Source organism: Prionailurus viverrinus, chromosome C1, assembly GCF_022837055.1.
Source record: "Prionailurus viverrinus isolate Anna chromosome C1, UM_Priviv_1.0, whole genome shotgun sequence".
Taxonomy (NCBI): domain Eukaryota; kingdom Metazoa; phylum Chordata; class Mammalia; order Carnivora; family Felidae; genus Prionailurus; species Prionailurus viverrinus.
The window spans coordinates 163,255,712-163,277,333 of NC_062568.1; the positions used below are offsets into that span (position 1 = coordinate 163,255,712).

General features: G+C 36.9%; 2 protein-coding genes across 12 annotated transcripts in view; one reads left to right on the plus strand and one right to left on the minus strand.

Annotated features, from left to right (window-relative positions):
• The window catches only part of DOCK7 (dedicator of cytokinesis 7), a 230,239-nt gene extending 220,735 nt beyond the window's left edge, over nucleotides 1–9,504 (plus strand). For all 9 annotated transcript variants that reach the window (XM_047869911.1, XM_047869912.1, XM_047869913.1 and 6 more), the window contains 2 exons: nucleotides 2,780–2,947; nucleotides 6,096–9,504. In XM_047869911.1, coding sequence (XP_047725867.1) covers nucleotides 2,780–2,947; nucleotides 6,096–6,138 — 211 coding nt within the window. In that variant the 3' untranslated portion in view covers nucleotides 6,139–9,504. The remainder of the gene's footprint in view (nucleotides 1–2,779; nucleotides 2,948–6,095) is intronic.
• USP1 (ubiquitin specific peptidase 1) lies at nucleotides 8,685–21,353 on the minus strand. Of its 3 annotated transcripts, none has more exons than XM_047869923.1 (9): nucleotides 21,270–21,353; nucleotides 17,927–18,165; nucleotides 16,350–16,470; nucleotides 15,495–15,599; nucleotides 14,791–14,951; nucleotides 12,923–13,614; nucleotides 12,085–12,255; nucleotides 11,213–11,414; nucleotides 8,685–10,182 (listed from the first exon to the last, which is right to left on the minus strand). In XM_047869923.1, the coding sequence occupies exons 2-9, from the start codon at nucleotides 18,094–18,096 to the stop codon at nucleotides 9,450–9,452; spliced, it is 2,355 nt and encodes a 784-aa protein (XP_047725879.1). In that variant the 5' UTR covers nucleotides 18,097–18,165; nucleotides 21,270–21,353; the 3' UTR covers nucleotides 8,685–9,449. The 3 variants fall into 3 exon arrangements, with proteins under 3 accessions (XP_047725879.1, XP_047725880.1, XP_047725878.1); XM_047869924.1 differs by lacking the exon at nucleotides 21,270–21,353 and adding an exon at nucleotides 20,393–21,052 and having other exon boundaries at nucleotides 13,250–13,614; XM_047869922.1 differs by lacking the exon at nucleotides 21,270–21,353 and adding an exon at nucleotides 20,393–21,050.
• Nucleotides 21,354–21,622: the final 269 nt, after the last annotated feature.

A 21,622-nucleotide genomic window follows, 5' to 3' on the forward strand; every position in this document is an offset into this window, starting at 1 on the left:
ATAAGTCAGAAAGACAAATACATGTGATTTCACTCATGTGGGATTTAAGGAACAAAAGAAACGAGCAAAAGGGAAAAAAAAGATAGGCAGACCAAAAATCAGACTCTTAATAATAAAGAACCAACTGATGGCTACCAGAGGGGAGGAGGATTAAACAGTACATTTACCATGATCAGCACTGAGTAATGTTTAGACTATGTCCAATCACTATGTTGTACACTTGAGACTAATAGAACACTGTATGTTAACTACACTGGAATTAAAATCAAAAACTTTTAACAACTTAAAAAATAAAAACAAAGTAAGCCAAAATTAAATCTCACCAGTAGCGTTTGAGCATTCCTGTTGCTATATAACTTCACCGCTACTTACTGTCTGGCAGTTTGACTTTTACCAATTTAGTGTGAAATAATATGTGATTATGGATTAAATTTGCACTTCTCTTTTTCAAAGAGGTTGAATATCTTGTCGTGTGTTTGTTAGCTATTTCCCTTTCCTGTCTGTAAAGTTACATGTTCCATTTTCCTATTGGATTCTTTTCCTTACTGATTTCTGAGTATTTATATAATCTGGATATATAATATTTTATCATTTGTTAAGTATCACAAATATCTTCTCTGAATTTAGGGTTTAGCACCCCCTTTTTTAAAAAATAAACATTAGTTCTTAAATTTAATGTAGCTGAAGCATTCAGTCCTTTTCTTATGACTGTTGCTTGTTGTGTCTTAAGAAATTACATTTCCACTGAGTCCATGGTATTCTGTATTAACTTCTAAAACCCAATTTAATGGGATCTCTAAAACTCAATATAGGTTAAAGAAAGGGGAAGAAAGCAAAAAAGGCTTTTTACTTTTTAAAAAAAAATCCACTTGCGGTTGAGTTTTGAGTATGGTTCAAGGTGGGATTAGTTTGATTTTTGTCCATAATAATTGATAATTCTCAATACCACTTATTAAATATGGCATGAATTGGTCAGATTTCTTTTCCATATGGATACCCAGTTGACACAGCACCACTTATTTCAAAGATTGCCCTTTCTCTCCTGCTTTGTGGTGTTATCATAAATTAGGTGCTCATTTTGGTGTGCACTTTATTATCTTCCACAGTTTTGTTTCTCTCTCTTTGAGCCAGTATCATGCTGTCTTAATTACTGCAGCTTTGCAATAAACTTTGATATCTGGCAGAGCAGTTTCTCTCATTTTTTGTTCAAGGACTATTTTTGGCTCTTTTCCTTTTGATGTAGATTAGAGAATCAAATTATCATTCCCACTACCACCCTCCCCCCCCCAAACTAATAATCTGAGTCTGTAGATAAGTTGACAAAGTTGAACTTCTTTATTATAACCGGACTCTTTCCAGTCCATAAATATGATATAGTTCTCTTTTGTTTTCTTAATATTTTAATTTTCTGTAGAGGCCTTCTGGATCTTGTTTTATTTCTTGGTATTTCACACTTTTATGCTTTTGTGAATGGTATCGTTAGAATTATATTATGTTTGCTGGTATACAGAGTGCAGTTGAATTATATAGTTTTACATGAGGATATTGCCAAACTCACTTGTTAATTCTAAAAAGAATCTTTTTTTCCCTTTTCACAGTAATGTTTAGGACCTCCAGTACTATGTTGAATAGTATCACTTTCTTGTTCCTGATCTAAAAGGAAAGAATGTTCACCATTGAGTATAGTATTTTCTTCAGGTTTTTTTTTTTTTTTGTAGATACTTAGGTTAAAGAAGTTCCCACCTATTTGTTATGCTGCATTTTCATCAGGACAAACTTAAAATTTTTATCAAAGGAGTGTAGGGAGCTTGGATGTGTGACATATTAGAAGAATAGTTCTCTGTTGTCTTCTTCAGGAGTTTTGCAGCTGTGTTTATGGGTGAGATTACACTTTTTCCTTTAGAGTCCCAATTAGGTTTTGATATTCCAGCCTTGAAACGGGAGTTGGAAACTCTTCTCAGAAATATGTCTTTTCCCCCTCTCTACTGTAGAATAATTGTTACAGTGGAAATATCTATCCTTAGGATGTTTAGTAGAATTTGCAGGTTGTTTTCTGTGTGGGCGGATTGTGAGTTGACTTTGAGTTTGTTCTGGGTTTGTTGTTTGTTTGTTTGTTTTTTTTCGAGTTTCTTAACTCTTTCCTTTTAGCCTTTTAAAAAAATATATATAAGCATTTGAAGCTACACATTCTCCTCTGAAACATCACTTACCTACAATTCTGCCAGTATTGATATGTGTACATTGTTTAACATCCTACTATATTGATATGTTAGGGTCCAGATACGTTTTCTTAAATATCTAAAATAAACTGGACAAAGGATTATTATCAAGAACTACTCATTTAAGAAAGTTATTTGAATACTGTCAAACCACGGTGCCAGAAGCCATTGTTGCTACATAAATGAGGGGGGTTGAATCCCTTAAAGAGCTTTTAGTCTAGCGGTGATGTGGAGAAAAATGACTTAAGATTTAACATTAAGACATATATAATTTTCAATTAAATGAAAACTGGTAGAGTTTAAAAGAACTCACGTTGATACTCCTAAAATCATTGTTGCACTGTATGCTAATTTGGATGTGACTTAAAAAAATAAATAAAATGGTAAGAAAAAAAAAAGAACTCTAGTTGATCATCTGTTTCCTGCCTTAAACCCAAAGCAAGAGAGGATATTTAATATTCAACTGAAAAACTGACCTCATCATGGCGAATATGTATAATAGCATCAAGCCCTCAAACTATGCCAGAAGAAATCTTTTGATAACACACTGTTTTTCCTAGGTGTGAGGATGCATTAAGAAAAAATAAGAGCTTAATTGGGCCAGATCAAAAGGAGTATCAAAGGGAACTGGAGAGAAACTATCATCGCCTTAAAGAGGCCTTACAGCCTCTGATAAACCGAAAGATCCCTCAGTTATACAAGGCAGTATTACCTGTCACCTGCCACAGGTATGCTTATTTATTTTCTATTATTTTGGATATCTTCAGGAAAATGAAATCTGCTTGAATTGTTTTAATAATAATGAATTAGTGTAACTTTATTACATGGTTTCAGATATTGTCTCTTGAGACCTAACAAGTTAAAGTAGCCTATTGTGAATAACCCTCATAATAGAAGTCAGTTCTGTAATTTGAGAATAATAAAGTTGTGTTAGGCACACATACTAACTAAGATACAACATCTAAGTCTGACCTCCTAAGACTATTTCTTTTAAAGTCCTGTTACACTTTGTTATTTTTATGGGAGAATTAAGTAGAATGTGCCAGGAACTGGGTAATTAATTTTCCTCAGCCCTAACAGTAAATAGTAAACAGTATGTTCTTCTAGGTTATATTAGAACTGGTGACCTGGGGCACCTGGGTGGCTCAGTTGGTTAAGCATCTGACTTCAGCTCAGGTCATGATCTCATGGTTCATGAGTTCGAGCCCCGTGTCAGGCTCTGTGCTGACAGTTCAGAGCCTGGAGCCTACTTCAGGTTCTGTCTCTCTGTCTCTGCCCTCACCTGCTCATGCTCTCTCTCTCTCAAAAATAAATTTAAAAAATTATCTTTAAAACAGGTGACCCCATGGAATATTGAGAGGGTTTCAGTATTTTTCTCCACAAATTGTGACAAATAAAATAATACCTACCTTTAAGAGGTTGTTAATGGAAATTAAATTTTAGGCATGTAGTGCTTTAACATTTTACTTTTTTAGCACCTGAATTCTGGACATGGCATGTTAACTGCCCTTGTTTTGCCTTTTGAAATCCAAATATACATACAACCATTGAATTATTGTGGCATCAGTACTTGACCACCCTTTTTTTTGAACTGATAACAGTAAAGCTCTTAAACTGTACTTAGTTAATAAATTAATATCTGGAAGGCCTCTGAACTTGCTTATGTGAAAACAATGTTTTGGTATAAATATATACAGCTAAGTCAAACTAGCTATTTGATCATCTGGGAATTTGTCCCTGTTCTTCATTGATCTAATATATTTTTACATCTAGACCTCTGGGAAAAAAAAAAATCAAAGAATGTCTACTAAGTGCCTGCATGTCATGTCCCTGACATGGAGCATTGTTGTAGCTCTACAATAACAGAGGAAGATGGCGGGGGGGGGGTGGGGGGGGGGGTGGGGGGGGGGTGAGGTGGGAGGGGGGTGTCTTTTTAAAGTTTTTATTTATTTGAGAGAGAGAGAGAGAGAGAGAGAGAGAGAGAGAGAGAAAGAGAAAGAGAAAGAAAGCGTGGGAGGGCCGGGGAGGGGATGGGGGACAGAGAATCCAAAGCGGGCCTTCTTAAAATCCTATCTCTGGCAAAATATATTTTGCATCCACCATCTTATACTGATCTGTTTCCTCTTGAAATTCTTAGTGGGAAGCAACACCAGTCCCCTTTACTTTGTGCTCCCCCCAGCCCCCAGCCCCCATCTTTTTGGAATTGTTGCCTTCTTGTTGCCTCGACCCACGTCAACTATTCTTAAACTCCTCGGTCTAAGGTCCTGGGAAGAGGGTGCTGGGTCCCTCACATAGTCATGCCATTTGCTAAGGCTAGTCTTGATTTCTTCAGATCTGTAGCCCATTTCAGTGGAAACATTGTGTCCTTTCTATCTGAAGGAGCTTTCCCCTTCACACCATAATCCTGAGTTTTGCCTTCCTCTGCCATCTATTATAGTCAGTCCCCCAAGCTTTTTTAAATGTTTGCAGGCAGTTTTGCATTGGGGGGGGGGGGCACTTTTTGGGGATGCTGATGTGGTGAGCAGTGTCTAGCTTTCAAGACTGCTATTTTCCACAGAACCAAACAACCAAGCTTTGAGATTCAAAGCTGAACATGATCTTTTTGTACCTGCCCTCTTCTTTCATGGAGATCATAAGCCTCAGGGTAAACCCTGATGGCAGGAAGGATAAACAAAAGAAACCAGTTTCAGATAAAATACATTAAGAGGTATTGAAGAATATTCTCTTCACTCTTAATTTCTTCAAAACTTAGAAAATAGCATTTCCATGGAACTTGAATTTATTTTGCTGATTAACAGAATCTGGAACATTATTGTGCAGTAGGCTTAAAAGATATTAAGATAGTGGTTCCCAAAGTGTGATCTAGAACACAAAGAAGGGGATGGGTTCCTGAGATGCTTTGAGGTTCCTAAATCAAAACTAATTTCATATTAGTAACAAATACTTTTTTCACTCTCATTCTTTCATGAGTATAGTGGAGTTTTCCAGAGACTACATGCAATGTGATATTGTAAAAGATTGAATGCAGAAGCAGATATGAAAATCTAGCCTTTTAATAAGCCAGACATTAGAAGAATGCCATTCTTCTAACATTCTTACGTTATTTTTAATAAACAATGCTATTTATAGTAACATGTAATGGGTTATCTTGTAAAGTAATAATTTAAAATTTTCTTAATTTTAATTTCTAATATGGTAAATATCAATTTAGAACCCACATAAACAACCCTCGATTTTTAAGTGTAAAGACCTAAAACCCAGAAGTTTAAGAACCACTGAATTCTTGGAATTTAACATTTTAAATAAGAAACACCTGCCCTTTTTTCCTTTTAATAATCCCAAATCTTTTTCTGAAATCTCTCCCATTAGTTCCTGTCTTATCACAATATCTAATACACTTATTGGAAAAACGAATAAAGATCAGTGGATTTGGCAAAGTGGTTACTGTAATATACTTTGTAGCAGTGTTTATAAATTAGAATATATAAAGCAGAAATGTATAGGATGAACCCATAACTTGAAAGTTAACTTTGATGACAAGGGCACCTGGATGGCTCAGTCAGTTAAGTGTCTGACTTCGGCTCAGGTCTTAGGGTTGGTGGGCTGGAACCCCACAGGGGGCTGACAGCTCGAAGCCTGGAGACTGCTTCGGATTCTGTGTGTTTCTCTCTCTCTCCCTCCCTCACTTGTGCTGTCTCTCTCAAAAATAACATTAAAACAAAACAAAACAAAACAAAAACCTTGGCCAAAAAAAACATTCTTAAGTTTTGGATGATAAAACTTTGAGGTAACTCTGGCAGAAAGAAGTACCGTAAAGCATATTTTAAAGGAATATACTAAAATCGTTTACTTGTATCCTTTCATTTTTCTCTCCAGAGATTCCTTCAGTCGGATGAGCCTGCGCAAAATGGATCTTTGAAATAAATGCACTTGTCTTACTCATTTGAAAAGAGCCATGTATTCAACATTGAGTGTGGAAAGAAGTTAAGATCTACTGAAAGACAAGACTTGGGACTTGGAAATTCTAGCATTAATTTACTACTCATTGAAGAATGCAGTGGCCAAAACATTATCAAATGTAGATCACTGAAGTTTGAGAATCATGGCCATGGTTTCTCATGTTCTGGTAATATGCTGTTATCTTTTTTTAAAGACTCAAAAGTAATGACTCACTATACATTTACTATTATTTATACCATAGCTAATGTTAAATTTATTTACTTTAAGTTTGTATTTTTTAATTTATATTACCATTTATAGATTCATTTTGGAACCATTTTAAATGTAGTAATGCTTATTTTAAAGGTACTATTAAATATGTGAACGTTTACACTAATTTTACTGAGACTTCAAAAATTTTTGTTGACAAAAGCAGAGAATCTTGAGTTGATACAAGAACTTGTTCCAAAACTAGCAAAGTAAAAATGAAATGAAATTGACCTTTTTTTATAGGCCAAAGAGCCCCAAGTTAAATAAATGGATGGGTAGAGACACATATTGATAAGTGGTTTGTGAAATTTTAAAACTGGTTTCTAAGTTATTTTCCATTTAGATACTCAAAAAAGGGATTTAGAACAAATTGCAGAAATAAGTTTCTCTGATGAAACTTTTGTCTATAAATAATGATTAAAAACTGGGATAGCTGCTACCGGTGACAGTAAATCTTTAATCCTCAATCTGATAGAAGTATGCACTTCATGACTCTCAGCAATTAACATGGGAGATTCCTGTGTTTCAGATAAACAAGCTGGTCTTTTCATGAGTTTAGTGAGCTATACTGGTAAGTCAGAAATCTGCTTTAAAGCTGTCTTAGATCACCATAAAAATGACAGAGAGCTAGTGTTTGATTTTAATCTACCAGATGAATGAGAAGTTATATTTTTTAACACTTGTATAGATTTTACAAAGTATATGTAAAAAGTAAAATTAGCAGTTTTAGTTAAATTAAGAACTAATTTAAAATATAGGACATGAAAAACTAAGGCAAAAATTTTTTTGGAGAATATTTATTTTCAATTACTTGCCAGGTTTATCCAAGAAACTACCGATTAATGATTTTCTGAGGAGTGTTTTGAACAATGTGTTTTTCTTTGTGTCGTTATATATCTTACAGAAAGACATTTTAAATCTATCCCTTTGATCCATAGACCATTGACACGAATCACTTAAAAACTGATCAAATACAGTGCCTTTATTCTTTAGTTGACGTTGAAACAAGAGCACAAAAAATGTCTACTTCTCCTGAGAGCATAGGAGATGGTTGACATCCTTTCTCCAGTTTACCTTTATAACTGGCAATGTTATGTCACATTCATCTTGTCTACACCAATTCAAAGCCTGAATCACAAAAAGATTTTTCAGATGAGTCAACAGTGTTGGACCAAAAGGGTTGTGAACTAAAGAAGTCAGAAAGGCATAACCTCAGAAATACATTTGAGGACAGAGGATCCACATGCACAATAAGTAAAGCCCAGGAGTCAAGAATGGAAATTCGTTAAAACTAAGGTAACAAATACTCTCATCTTTAGGGCAAGGGACGGGGGAGGTATACATATGGCAAAGAATATTAAATAACCTGTAGGTCATTTCTCATTAAGTTATATTATGGAAGAGTTTAAAGTGTTTCACATGAATCTCAGTGACAGTATCAAGAACCCTAAAATTCCTATGATTTAACTGTCATGCAACACTATTTTCTGATTGAAGAAGAGACTTCCTCCGAGAACACTGATACGACACTGAACACATCCCAACCTTCCATATACTTCAGTTTTCTTAAAATACAACGTTCTCATATCAAGAACTCGTACCAGTAGTTCTTAACATTAACTGTCTCTGGAGTGTGAGAGGCCCAGGCTCTGTCCTAGAACTACTCTATCAGAAGCTTAGGAGTAGTGTTCAGGGCTGTTTCTTTTAAAAAGTTCCATTAGTGATTCTGAATGTAGAGTGAGGGGAGAACCATGACTTTTTGTAACACACCATCTTGTGGAAGAATGTTGAGACATGATTTAACTGTGACTAATTTATTGGTACTTGAAATGGGGGTATCAAAGTGTTATTCTAATAGTATTTGTGTATTTTTTAGAATGGTTTTTAATGTCTTAGCAAGTCATAAGGTAACTGATCATTTGCCAATTTAATATACATTTAAAATGAAAATTTAACCACATTTTTGTGTGTGCCCAAAGCCTCATCTTACGGATTCCATAAAGTATGTCTACTTTAAAGGGCAACCAAGAATGCAACAATTTTTACTGTAAACCTCTTTTAAGTATGACAACTTGGATGGACTAAGTTTCTCCTATTTGAAAAATCTCTTCACCTCCAACTATTAAAGGTAATTATGCATGTTTATTCTCTTCTAGGTATGTGTGTATATATACACATATATTATACATATTCTCAAGAGAACGCCACTATATTATAGCAAAAAATATGCAAAACAAATATGAGCAGTTGTACATGTAGTTGTTAAGCAGTTTAAATTTTATTGACCTCCCAGTTTTTAAAAAAAGTTAAATTTAAGGTCACACACCTCTAAATTTGATATACTATATACAGATCGTGCAGAATATGACTATGAAGAGATACAAATTAGTCCATGCCCAAAAAGATTTACTAGAATACAGAATCATTTTCATAAATACATATAAAATTCTTCTCAAGATAGAAGGGGGATTGGCTGTCCAGGTTTTCTGAGACACTTTTCAAAGTGATTCAAGGCACAAAATGTACACTACTGTGAATACACACATATTCCAGACTTTGTGCCTCTAAATACAGCCCATTAAAGATCTGGCTTCATGACTTAAAAAACTAAAGGTACTGAAATGAGATTCTTCTTCTTAGCTGGAAACCCACAGGACCTATAAACATCATATAGATAATTACTCCAAAATATGGAGATACAAATACAAGCACTTTATTTTAAAAAGCAAACACAAAAGATAGATGTGAATTCAAAAGTGTTTAAATGCTTCCATTTGGATAATTCAATTAAGAACGTATACAAGTTGTTCCCAGAAGCTAATGCATCACTAGTCTCTACTATGGGAAATGAATTCTAAAAATTAACATGGTTTTCAGTAATTCAAATTTCACTATTTATATAAAAACTTTAGAGAGACCAATAATATCCAATAGCTTCAAAAGATAAGCTAGACTCTTTGATGTAATCAACTTTACCAGCTTTTGTCCAGGTCTGTTTAATATATACATAAGGAAAATACTCTATAATTTCTTATAAAATAGCAAGTAAGGAGTAGATGTAGGAGATGTAGAAGGAGAAAGAGAATTCAGAAAGTCCTTCTCTTCAGTAACTTTCACTTCAGAATCATCAAAAAGTAACCACTTTCCCTCATACTCCTTTAAACTTTGCACTACATATGAAATTTTGTTCTCAAATCCACTAAAGTTAAGGCCTGTTTGGTCACTGGATTCCTTGTTTGTATCAACTTCATGAGTCCCATTAGTACTGTTAGTCTCAGAATTTCTGTTTTCAGCAAATGCTGTATTGGCAACTTTATCAGGATTAGATGCTTTGTTGTACAGCTCATAATCTGCTTTGCTCTTTTGTCCTCCAAGAAGTCCAATAGCTTCTACACTTTTTTTGTTCAGAACTTTGCTTGGCTGTGTATTTCCACTGACTCTAATTGACATTTCTTCATCATAATTTTCAACCACATCCCTTGCTTCCTCCTCATTCAATGGTTCTGGTTTACCTATTTCACACATTTGGTCAATCACAAAATTTCCCTTATCTAGTTCTAAACTGTTAAGGTCAGTGACTTTAACAGAAGCAGTGTAATGCCCACTACTGATGGTAATGCCACTGTGCATCACAACTGCAAATAACCCATAGCTGTCGTTGGTTGGCTTTGTGCTCCATTCTTCTAGTGACAGTTTAAGAGGTGTCAGTAAAGGAGTGTTGATCTTGGAAAGTCCACCACCATAGCAATCAAACCTTTGGAAGGAAAAAAAAAAAAGTTTTCTGCAATTCCACTTTACACATTCAGTTTTACATCCAAATGTGAAACCAAGTAGAAGTCTGAATGAATCCTTAATGTTTAGTGCACACAAGAAATACTGAAATAAGTGCTAATATTCAGCAGTTTCTATGAAGAACATATGGCATGCTCCCTTTTATTTACTTTCCTAATTTTTTAAAAGTTAATGTTTATTTATGAGATAGCACCAGAGGGAGGGGCAGAGAGAGAGGGAGACAGATTCCCTGTCAACATGGGGCTCAAACTCACAAACTGTGAGCTCATGACCTGAGCCAAAATCAAGAGTCGGATGCATAACTTAACCGACTGGGCCACCAAGGTGCCCCTTTAACTTTCCTAATTTTGTACAATGAGAAAGCCAGTGTTTTAAATGCCATTTAACTTCAAAATCCTTTAGTGAGTAATTTTAATGTGACAGCCATCTCTACCAAGATTTGGGGAACAAAAATAAACAGCAAAGAAAAAATCCACTGAAAGAAAACACTGTATGTCTTCTTCTGTAATAATAAAGTGTGTAGAGAGCTACTGGAGGCTCCCGTGCTAACTTCGAACAATTCATTAATACGGGACGGAATAAAATCTACAATGACATGTATACATGTCATAAAGATACTTGAATTTTCAACAGAAGAATCAAAATTCTTCAAAGACTAGTTTGATTCTTGGCTTACCTTAAATATAATTTTGCCTTTTTCACCCCTCAAAAAACCTTGATGTATACAAGATCTGTTTCCTGCTTTAATCACTTCAACTTGAAACTGTATCTAGTAAGGAACGAAGATTAAAAGATGTGGGAAGAACCCTAGACTATGTATTCATACCAAAAGGATTTATATTGATGCATTTTTACAAGTAAACTTAGTAACAAACTTTTCTAAGGTTATCTTTATATTATGCTATTACACTATTTTGTTACTATTATAGTATTTTGAACAAAACTTATAGCAGCTCATTTTTTTTCATATAGCTTTTATTTATAATACTCACTCCAAGCCACTAGCAGCAAAGCACTTCAAATGAATAGTTATAACTTCAGGCATTTTGTCAAACAAAAGACTTCGTTCGGCTTCAGTATAATGATGGCAATTTTCACAGAAATATTTATCTTCTCCTACAATCCTCTCCACTGAAGCAAACTGTGAAATTGCCCATCTCAGGGTCTTCATTTCTGTTTTTGGCTCTGGAGAAACTACATAAGAGAATCCTTTCACTCACAAATGAAAAACCTCTCAGACATGTAAAAATTAAACAAGTTCCATGTTCAAAATTAGCATGCCATTTCATTTGACTAATCCTTCCCAAACAATAAAGACATTTTAGTTTCAGAAACTTAAGTTTATCATCCTCAACAGGACACATATCTTTTAAATATTTATACTTGGCTGGCCAAGTACAAAGTATTTAGGTGACAGGGCCAGCAAAATGATAACCTAGTCTCTGATTCAATGTTAAGACAGACTTTTTAGTTTACACTTTAATGGCTACCTTCCGATATCTGAACAAGCCAGTCTCATGATCACTTCCCATAACGTTTCCCTACTTCTTGTCCTTTTATACTAGACAAAACACTGGCTCAAATATTGTGAACAAAAATATCCTCTGTAGCTCTAAGGCTGAGATACCTAAAACTTAATAAAGCATTTCACTTCCCATTATAACATACTCTACACATCAAAATAAAGATACCATAATCTTCTAAATGTTAATTATTAACAAGTGAATCTATATGAGCAGAAAGATTTTATTATACCAGAGACACTATTTTTTTTCCCGGTAATTATACAAGCTCTTATTAGACTGTGTTTTGTTGAAGAAAACTACTTATTCCATCATCCATACAAGACTCCAATTTTGCTTACTTTCAGAACTCTCCTCTACTTTGGAAAGCTCATCTTCTTGTACTGGCACACTGATGTCCTGAAAATCTTCTCTTCTTTCTGTTAAACTTTCACATTCTAAGCAACGAGTCCTTAATACCAGCTGACCTTGAAATAATTTCTCTACTAGCTCAAAACCAATTTGCTCTGCACCTAAAACAAAAATAGGAAAAATTTTCAGCTCAGCGTAGCCCAAACAACCAATATTGTTTCAAGTGTATCATGAATAAAAAGCTGACTTTTAGATCTAAACTTGCTTATTAACATTAAAAGGTGTCTTATTCATGATACATAAATTCCCTGTAAAGATCGTTTTGAAGATGAATTACTGTGGTCTCTAAAAAAGAAAGTCACAATTTTGTCACCTTAAGTCCCTTCCCAAAGAAACTCCTATAGAAACAACCCCAAAATAAGTACGACACTTTTGGTAAAAACCATTAACCACATCAATACTACACATTTTCCCTGAGAGTTGGACACAATTAGGTAGCTATCCAGTTCAACTACAGTAGAACTACTTAGTTCTCTAAAATTGTATTTCATTAAATGCAATTTCTTTCATGAGTTTATTGTCTAGTACTACAGAGGGGGTAAAATAATTCTCTTTCCATTAAAATGTATGGAATTCCCCTCGTTTATAAACCATAAATTAACATTACCTTAAGATTAGTGAGATTTATACACACACATCTGAGCACAGTGGTTAAAACACCACACAGTTCAGTGTTAAAATTTTCTTACAACTTGAACCACATTTATCTTGCACAGTTCTGCAGCTGTTAATCCTACCTATCAATGTCTAAGAATAAATTATACTGACCTTTGTTTATGGGCTTAACTTCATTAACATTAACGGACTTAACATTATTCCCTGGAGATTCAAGTTCACAACCATTAGTTGTGCTTTCATTTTCACACTTCCCCAAGTCCTCTTCAAGATCATATTCATTTTCTTTCGACTGTCCTTTGGATCCCTGGTTTGTTGTTATTTTCCCCAGACTACAGAATTTAGAAAGAATGCTGGGTTGCTTAGTTGCAGGCTTTAACCAATTTATTTTAACTCTTGATTTCTTTTGTGAGGGTCTTGAACTTTCATTTTCAGAAACATACTTGGGGATTATTTTAGAAGGAATCTCTAATGTATCACCTGTAGCTTTCCTTTTTGATCTGGTTTGTCTCTGGTTCTCTTCCAGTGACTGGTGTTCCTTAGAGGCTTTAATTTTTTTCTTTATGTTACCAAATTCAATGTCATTTTTTCTTTTCCCATTTCCTTTTGTGAGTTTTTCTTTATAGTCTTCAGAATGCCTCATACTGTCCATCTCTGTGGTGTTAATACCACTCATTTCCTCCTTCTGATGAGGTTTTTCTTCTACCTTAGCAGATAACTCTACCACATTTTTTACTTCTTCTTTTTTTAGGAGTTGGCATGTTTCTTGAATGTTTCCCAAAATACACTGTAATACTTCCTGTGCATCATGCTGTAGATATCCTTCATACATAGGGTTGAGTTCCCTATAAATAAAAATTTCCATTTCATCTATTCTAGTTTTCAAGATAGAATATAAAAAACACATCCTTTCTATAGAGAAATTAATTCATTTACAGGGGTATCAAATTATTTTAAAAACCTGAAAACATTTATTCAACTAATTTGAAACTTCTTACCTAAACTTGTAATTAAAAATAAAAACAAATTTTACCTCATATTCATTATCACAAATACTAGTAACAGCTAGTATTTGTATAGTCTACCATGTACCAGGGTTTATTCAAGATGCTTTTTATTTTAGATGTAGAACATAATTCTCACAATAACCCTATAAGGTAAGTACTGTATCACCATGATTTTACAGATAAGGTAGCTTGCCCAAGGTCAAAGAGATGCAAAGCCAGGACTCAAACCTGCTGTTGGCCACCATGCTATACTGCCCATTAACAAACGTATAACAATTACACCTAGGTCTATTTTTTTTTTTTTTTTTTTACTGTTACGTAATCTCTACACCCAATGTGGGGCTTGAACTTACAACTCTGAGATCGAGTCACGTGCTCTACCAACTAAGCCAGGCACCCCTCACCTAGGTCTATTCTTTAAAAAGTTATTTAGTTTTAAGATTTACCCTGTAACATTAGGTAAGGCTATTTATATATTGGATAATGTTTCATTTAAGACAATACAAAAAAAAATCTAATCCAGTGAACTAATAGTTACGCAAACACATACAACAAAACTGGAATATTTGGTATTTATAGTTCTTATGCATAATATATTTTGACTAAAAACCTACAATTCCTAATCTGAAATCTCTTAGGACCAAATCTGAGAATTCACTAATTTTCAAATTAAAAAAATACATATGGCATGTAATAAATTTATTTTAACCCAAGGAGCAGTATCCCATAATTAAACATATTACTATTCCTATTTAAAAATGTGTGAGTATTCACATTATAAATAAAAATGAACAAAGACTATTAATAGCCTCATACCAATTCACATCTAATGAATTTAGTACCAAACTTACAAAAAGATTTCTAATTTCCAGAGCCTCTGGGATACCAGTGAGTATAGGATCTGTAGTTTCTATTTTCCTGGCTCTTCACTCCCCCTATTTGTTCCCATATCACTCTCCCCCAAAGAAAGCAGTAAGCTACTAAGTTGGAATCCTAAAATTATAGGCACAATACCTGAGTGTGTTAAGCAGTCGCCTTGGCTGAGTAGCAAGTTCATCAGTGTATTTCTCTGGATTTAAGAGAAAGCTAGCCTGAAGCTGTTCAACTGAAATGATCAAGGACTGTAAACTGCATATGAGTTCATAACTTGCCAAAGAATCTTCTTTACAATTTCCCTGTGAAGAAAGAAACACACAAACCATTATTTTTATTTATGAACAAATTAAGTACCTTCCCCTTTTCTTGTGTTTCACTAGACAATACTAGCTTTGCTAAATTTAATTTCATTCTAACACTAATTCTATAGAGGTATACAAACTTTAAACAATTTTGAGCTTTTGATTATTTTCAATTACAGGGAAGATAATGGTTTTCGGACTGTGTAAATCAAAGGTTGTGAGTGAATTTGAAAACACAATATATAAATAACAGGAGATACAAGGGCATGATAAACTGTGACTGTGATATACAATGTTTATTGGTAAGCAATAAATTAGAGGGCAAGAGAAGACACTGTAAAAGATGATAACCTAGTTAGCTAACCTACAAGAATGGAAAAATTGCCTTTCTTAAAAACACAGGATACTAAGAAATTCCATTTCAGAGAACTAGTCTGTTATCCTCCTCCCAAATCCTGTGTTTCTATTACTTTTTAATTTCTAAGCAAGTTAATTTCCATTACTTTACTTTTTATATATTTTCTGTTCTTTTATTTTTACCTTATCTTTTTGATTGGCTTCATCTTTCAGGGCTTCTTTCTTCCTTGAAATAATGTTAAATAAGTGCTTCACTCCAGATTTAAAACCAGGACAAAAATATAATACCTATAAAAAGTAAGACTGTCTGAGTGTTTACTGAACAACAATGTAACTAAAACCATTAAAGTACTATGTTTTTTGTAGAGCATTTTAAAAATTTTTTCAAAATTTTTATTTGAGAGAGAGCGTGCGAAAAGGGGAAGGAGGGACAGAAGGAAACACAGAATCTGAGCTGTCAGCACAGACCCCGACGTGGGGCTTGAACTCAAGAACCGCAAGATCATGACCTGAGCCAAAGTCAGACAACCGACTGAGCCACCCAGGCACCCCTGTAGTGCATTTTTAAATGTGCATTAGTTAAAATTCTGAAATTAATACTGTGTCAAAAATTGTTTTATATTTCATCATAGTAGCTCACTGTCTTCCCTCACTGGCAGCAAAGCAGTGAGCCTGGGCACATATTGCTAGGACGTTGGGTTCTAGGAGTACAATATAAAACAGAGTTCCAAAGGTTAAAATACACATCACCATAGTACTAGGAATAAGGCAGGAAAACCAAGGATTTGTCATCTTCCAGTTAAACAATGTCAATTCAATTTTGCTAGCCCAATTTTATTTATTACTTTCTCTTACCCCAAAGGAAGCTGGTAACATGCAATTTAGAATCATTACTTTAGTCCATTCTAGTTCATTTACAGTCAAAGGCAAAGACCATATGGACAATTAAAATACTCCACTCTGAAATTCTCAAACATTAAATGTTACATCATGCTTTGCCTACTAAAGCTTTATTATATAGCAAAATCCTCAACTTACCTGAAGTATACTGTTAAGATAACAAGTATTGCCGAGATTATTCAGTCCCACAAATGGTAACAAGTTTTCTCTCTTCTCACAGTTTATAGGTGAGGACTGTGCTGCAGGAACAACTTGATCACTACAAAATATAAGCAGAGAGAGGTATTATGAAGTATAGTATCTTAAAGAAACAGAGTGGAACGAACACTTCCTTAGATATAGTCTTTTCCCAAAAATTGTATGAACTGAGATATGGATTTTATTCAGGTGACACTTTTCTAAGAAATTTATACAGGTGCAAAAATTGCTACATACTCAGAATAAAAGTTTTATAAACACTTTAAAACCATTATACACAACAAGCCTCAATTCCATCCTGAGCTATTAATCCCATTTTAGAGAGTAGAAAATTGAGGGACTGGTACTGTGATGAGTTAAACCTACATAATTTTTAAAAGCAGTCTAACTCTGAACAGAAACCTGGAAATAAACTATGACAATATCTAGGAGAGGATGCACCACCTAAGAGGTCAGGTTCTGGTAAAAGGAAAGAGTAGATAAAGAGAATTACACAGTTGTCCTTCACTTTAAAACGAATTGTTCAAGTTATTCTTTTACCTTATTTTAACAAATAGTAGGTCCTCACAGAATTTTTATTTTATAGCAGCTAGCTACTACCCTGGCACCTCAAAGTGTTTATAGGCATGAATGCTGGTACACATAAGGTTCACATCTCCTAAACAGATTACTGGGAAATATTAGAAAATTACACATGGGACCAAACCCATTTTAGTCATATAGCAGTGTACCTATGTGTTGAAAAGTGAGCTAGTATAGACTCTAATTACAACAACTATATGTAAGTATTCCATTTTGTTCAGATTTCAATCACTAAAGGATTTGCACCAAAAGATTTATTTTTATCTTACTGGCAACTACATACCAATAGGTTTGATAATTCATACACTAGGTTGTCAAGTCTTCTGAACCAAAAAAAAAAAAAACACCCAAAATCACGTTATTTCTTTACCCTTACACAGAATGCATTACATTACAAATAAGTTTAAATTTAAAAATAATTTTAGCCAATAAATATTTCTCCAAGTCAATCTAACTGGCTGACCATCAATGTAAACAGGTTAACATTATGGATGTGATCCTGTGCTGAGCCAGCCAGTTTTGTGGTTTCTAAATTTTTTAACATTTATTTTTGAGAGACAGAGCATGAATGGGGAAGGAGCAGAGAGAGAGGGAGACACAGCATCCAAAGCAGGCTCCAGGCTCTGAGCGGTCAGCACAGAGCCCGACACATGGGGCTCGAACTCGTGCACTATGCACCATGCACTGTGAGATCATGACCTGAGCCGAAGTCGGATGCCTAACCGACTGAGCCACCCAGGCGCCCCCCCCCGCCCTCCCCTTTTTTTGACGATTATTTACAGTTTTGCTGTTTCTACTATACACTGCTAGGTTTGTCTCACTGCTGTGTGTTTTTGCCTCCATAGACTATCAGATCAGAATGGAGGTATCAAAGTTCACTGCTTCTTCACTGATACGGAATTTTAAAAGTACCGAAATATACTTAAGATACATACATTTCAGATCCTCTATATTCAGCAGCCTTTTCTTCATTTTCTTGAGAATCTGTGAAATCCAAGGCTCTCTTAGTTTCCTTTTTCTGAAAAAACTTCAAGGAAAGTCTATTTTTTTTGGATGGGCTACCTTTTGAAAGCCCATTACTTTCACTAGGTATGACACCAGGCATTTTCTCTTCAAATCCCAAGGAGTTGACAAGAATTAACTTATACAAGGATGTTGTAATCACCAATCATATCTGTTAATCACAGAAAAGGTTTCATTATTTTCAATTATCAGCTGTAGGCAGTAAGATCATTAAATTTTGAAAATTTACCAAGGAATGGTACCAATTAGATCTTCACATTTGAAAACCCAATGCTTGATCAATAACAGGCACTCAATGTTTATTGCTTAAACAAAGGAGCTTGTCATTTGTCCTTAACTTTCTTAAACAAAAATATCAGATACTGAATTTTTATTATTTATTAGCCTACGAGATTAAGGGTCACACCACAAAATACCCCCATTTGAGTAGACCTACGGTAAAGCAGTATTGACTAAGAAGTTAATTTTTATTTTAATTTATTCATTCGGAAAACACTGAGCAACAACCATCTCTAATTCTAAAGCACGAGGTAAAAAAGAAAGGGATGAATGGGAAATTAAGAGTGCTGGAAGTGAAGGAGTCCTCCCTCCAAAGCCTTTTCTAGTTATTAATATGAATACATGAAATAGTCTCTAAAAAAGCTTATATAAAATGTAACTTGCACAAGTCACTATGTTGTACACCAGAAACTAATGTAACATTGTGTCAACTATACTCCAATAAAAAAATATAATTTGGATACAAGCAAAGGCATAGATCTGGTTTTCAATTATACCTAAACATTTGAGTGAAAAGTAATAAAAGATGCAAAGTTGAGAAGATGGTGCAAAGAACTGCTGCACTTTGTGCTACCAAACTGCTACTGACTAGACACAATATACTGATTTTCCAAAACTTCTTTTAAACTATAAATTTTGTTAAATGCTCCCTTGAGTAGAAAAAAATATTTACCTTTTTTAAACTTTTTTCACTGTTAAAACTTTTGGATGACCCCCCCCCCAGCAGTATTTGTGGTATTTATTTTATACACACGTCCTATTTTCTTAAGATATCGGGGGGGAGGGGGGAGGGAATTATCTGGGGTATTAGAGTACAAAACCTCAGCAATGATTTCAATACAGACACAGTAATAGGATGAACAGAGAAACTAACAAAATTCAAACTCCATCTTTACTAACAAGCATTTCATTTCACTCCACTGTCTCTGATCTGGGAATTCGCAACATTGAACTCGGTTGTGAAACCACACTTTTGAGACTCAACTCAGGAGTAACTGCAAAGTTGACCAATTTCCCCATCCCCCTCCCCAACTCAATTTACCCTCCTAGCCACTTATGGCTACTGATGGAAAGCTATCACGAACGATAAACCAGCCTACGCGAAGTTGTCAGGGATCTCTAAGCATTAACGATTCTCGTAAAAGATTTTTCTTGGGAGCCAATTCTTATAAATGATGTAAAGTGGATTCTCTAAGACACAGAGTAGTAGCCGGACTTAAATAAGCAGAAGAAAAAACGACCAAGCAGTTGAAATAACGGATAGATCCTAAGCAATTAAACCCTCCTGGCTCCCTCAAATCACTAACCATTTAACGTTGCTGAAAATACCACATTTTTACCAGATGCCGTATCTTACACCATTTCTTACTCCTGGCTTTATTACTGGAAAAAACTAAAACGTTTCTCCTAGAAGTCTAAATCAAATGTCACAGAAAACACAATAAATCGAACATCAGATACTCTTGAACAAATGACAAGATGAACATTCAGTCCCACTAGTTTCAAGTTCTTCCCTTTATAAGACGACAGGACTCAATGCCAGTTTTTCACGAAAAACGTAAAACAAGGATAACATCCTCGACAAAGGCTTAAAAACACGTGGCTTTCTAAATACTTCTGGAAAAATTAAGTTACAGTGCGCGATAAAATTTAGCAATTCCCGACACCGGACAACATTAGTGAAAACATGCTCTCCCTACGCCGCACCTCTAGGAACGAAAAGTGAAAAGGCGAGGCTGTGCTGCCGTCCGTGCCGGTCAGACACAGCCCTGGGTCCTGCGGGAGGCTGGCCGGTGGCGACTCCGGCCCGCACCGCAGCTCCGGGCCCCTCGCCCGCGGAATTGGCCTATTGACGCCCAGCCCGCACCTGCCTCCCCGTGTCCCCGCGGCGGCAGGAGGGGCGCCCCTCCCTGCCACCGGTGCCCAGAGGGCTCGACTGGCAGCTCCGCAAGGGCGCAGCAGCGAAGCGGTCCCGGCGTCTCCCCCCCACACACCCCCCCGCGGATCCGACGCCGGGGTCCTAGGGCGACCCCCTTGGGGGCCGGCCGAACTTGTCTCGGCGCCCAGGCACCGGCCTCTCCTCCCCAGGCCCTCCTTACCTGGTCATGGCCCAAAGCACGGTCCGCGGCGGTGACGCCCCGAGTCCAGCCGGGATGTATGTGGGTGCGACAGGTGAGCCCCTGCCCCGAGCCCGCGGGGGCCCCGACCCAAGGAAAAGCTGCCCGGATTGCCCTCCCCGCAGGGGAGTGACCATTCGCTCTCAAGAGCGGGAACCCGGGCTGCCGCTCGGTCCTGCCCTGCGCCGGCACCAACTACATCCCCGGAGCGGCGCCCGCCCCCGCCCTCCCCCGCCCCGGGATGGCGAGGCGCGCCAGAAGTAGTCCCGCTCGCCAAGCGCCTGAACCGCTAGGGTCTTTCCCACTCCACCACCGAGGGGAACTTGGCGCGTTTTCCTCAGTCTCAGGACCCCCGTGTTTTAGCCTCCGCCCGCGCCAGCACTGCGATTGGAGGTGGCGTCCTTCGAAAGTGCCGGTTCTAGTCTCCACGCTGCAGGGACGCGAAAGGCAAGAGCCGCCTCGCGACCGCCACTCGCCCCCCTGCCACGCACGGGGTCCGGAACCAGCTGGAACGGTAGTTTTCCCAAGATCCTAACGGGTTCTGCAGTTTCAAACAGCGCAGGCAGCGTCAGGGGCAGCTCGCGCGGGTCCTCGCTGAGGGCGCGCGCTAGGTGCTGGAGGCCTGGCTGGCGGGCTCGAGCCTCACACCCTTTTTTTTTTTTTCTTTTTTTTTTTTTTTAACCATTCGTGCGCGCGAGTTGAGGAAAGGCGTACGGGTCGGGAGACGGGACAGAGAGAAGATGGGACGGACTCCTTCCTCGGGAAGACGACGCTAGGTGCTCAAATCCACCAATCTGTGATGAGCAATCCCCCAAACCTTGTTCCCCACCACCACGCTGAAGGAGCCAATCAGAAGTACCTAGACAAAAGCAAGTGGGTGGGCGGAGGAAGTCCAGCCAATACCAAAAAGAAGACAGGAGGACTCCACCAATCATTGCTGGATATGCAGAGTACCCTTCAGGAGCGGTCCACTCCTTCCGCTCTCATTGGCGTTCGAGTGCGCGCTTTCGCTGCCGACTGTTAAATCTCGCTCCGCGTTTTGTGAATCCTTGGCGGTGGGACGCCTCCGCGGGTGCGGTTTCCGGAGTGAGGCCCTCACAATAAGTCCCGCCCCCTTTTCTTGCGTACACATTCGGGCGGGGTTACTAGGGAGACTAGTTTCGGAAAATGGCTGACGGGTGTGCATGGTGCTCGGTGCCTGGGCTTTCTGAT

What these genes read in the sequence shown, in the direction of transcription:
- USP1 (XM_047869923.1), bottom strand. Translation starts at nt 18,096, where the DNA reads ATGCCTGGTGTCATACCTAGTGAAAGTAATGGGCTTTCAAAAGGTAGC. An exon ending in CGACTGCTTAACACACTCAG is followed by an intron (nt 13,615 to 14,790) that starts GTATTGTGCCTA and finishes TTTTATTTATAG; the next exon opens with GGAACTCAACCCTATGTATG. An exon ending in AGTAGAGGAGAGTTCTGAAA is followed by an intron (nt 11,415 to 12,084) that starts GTAAGCAAAATT and finishes TCTCTTATGTAG; the next exon opens with TTTCTCCAGAGCCAAAAACA.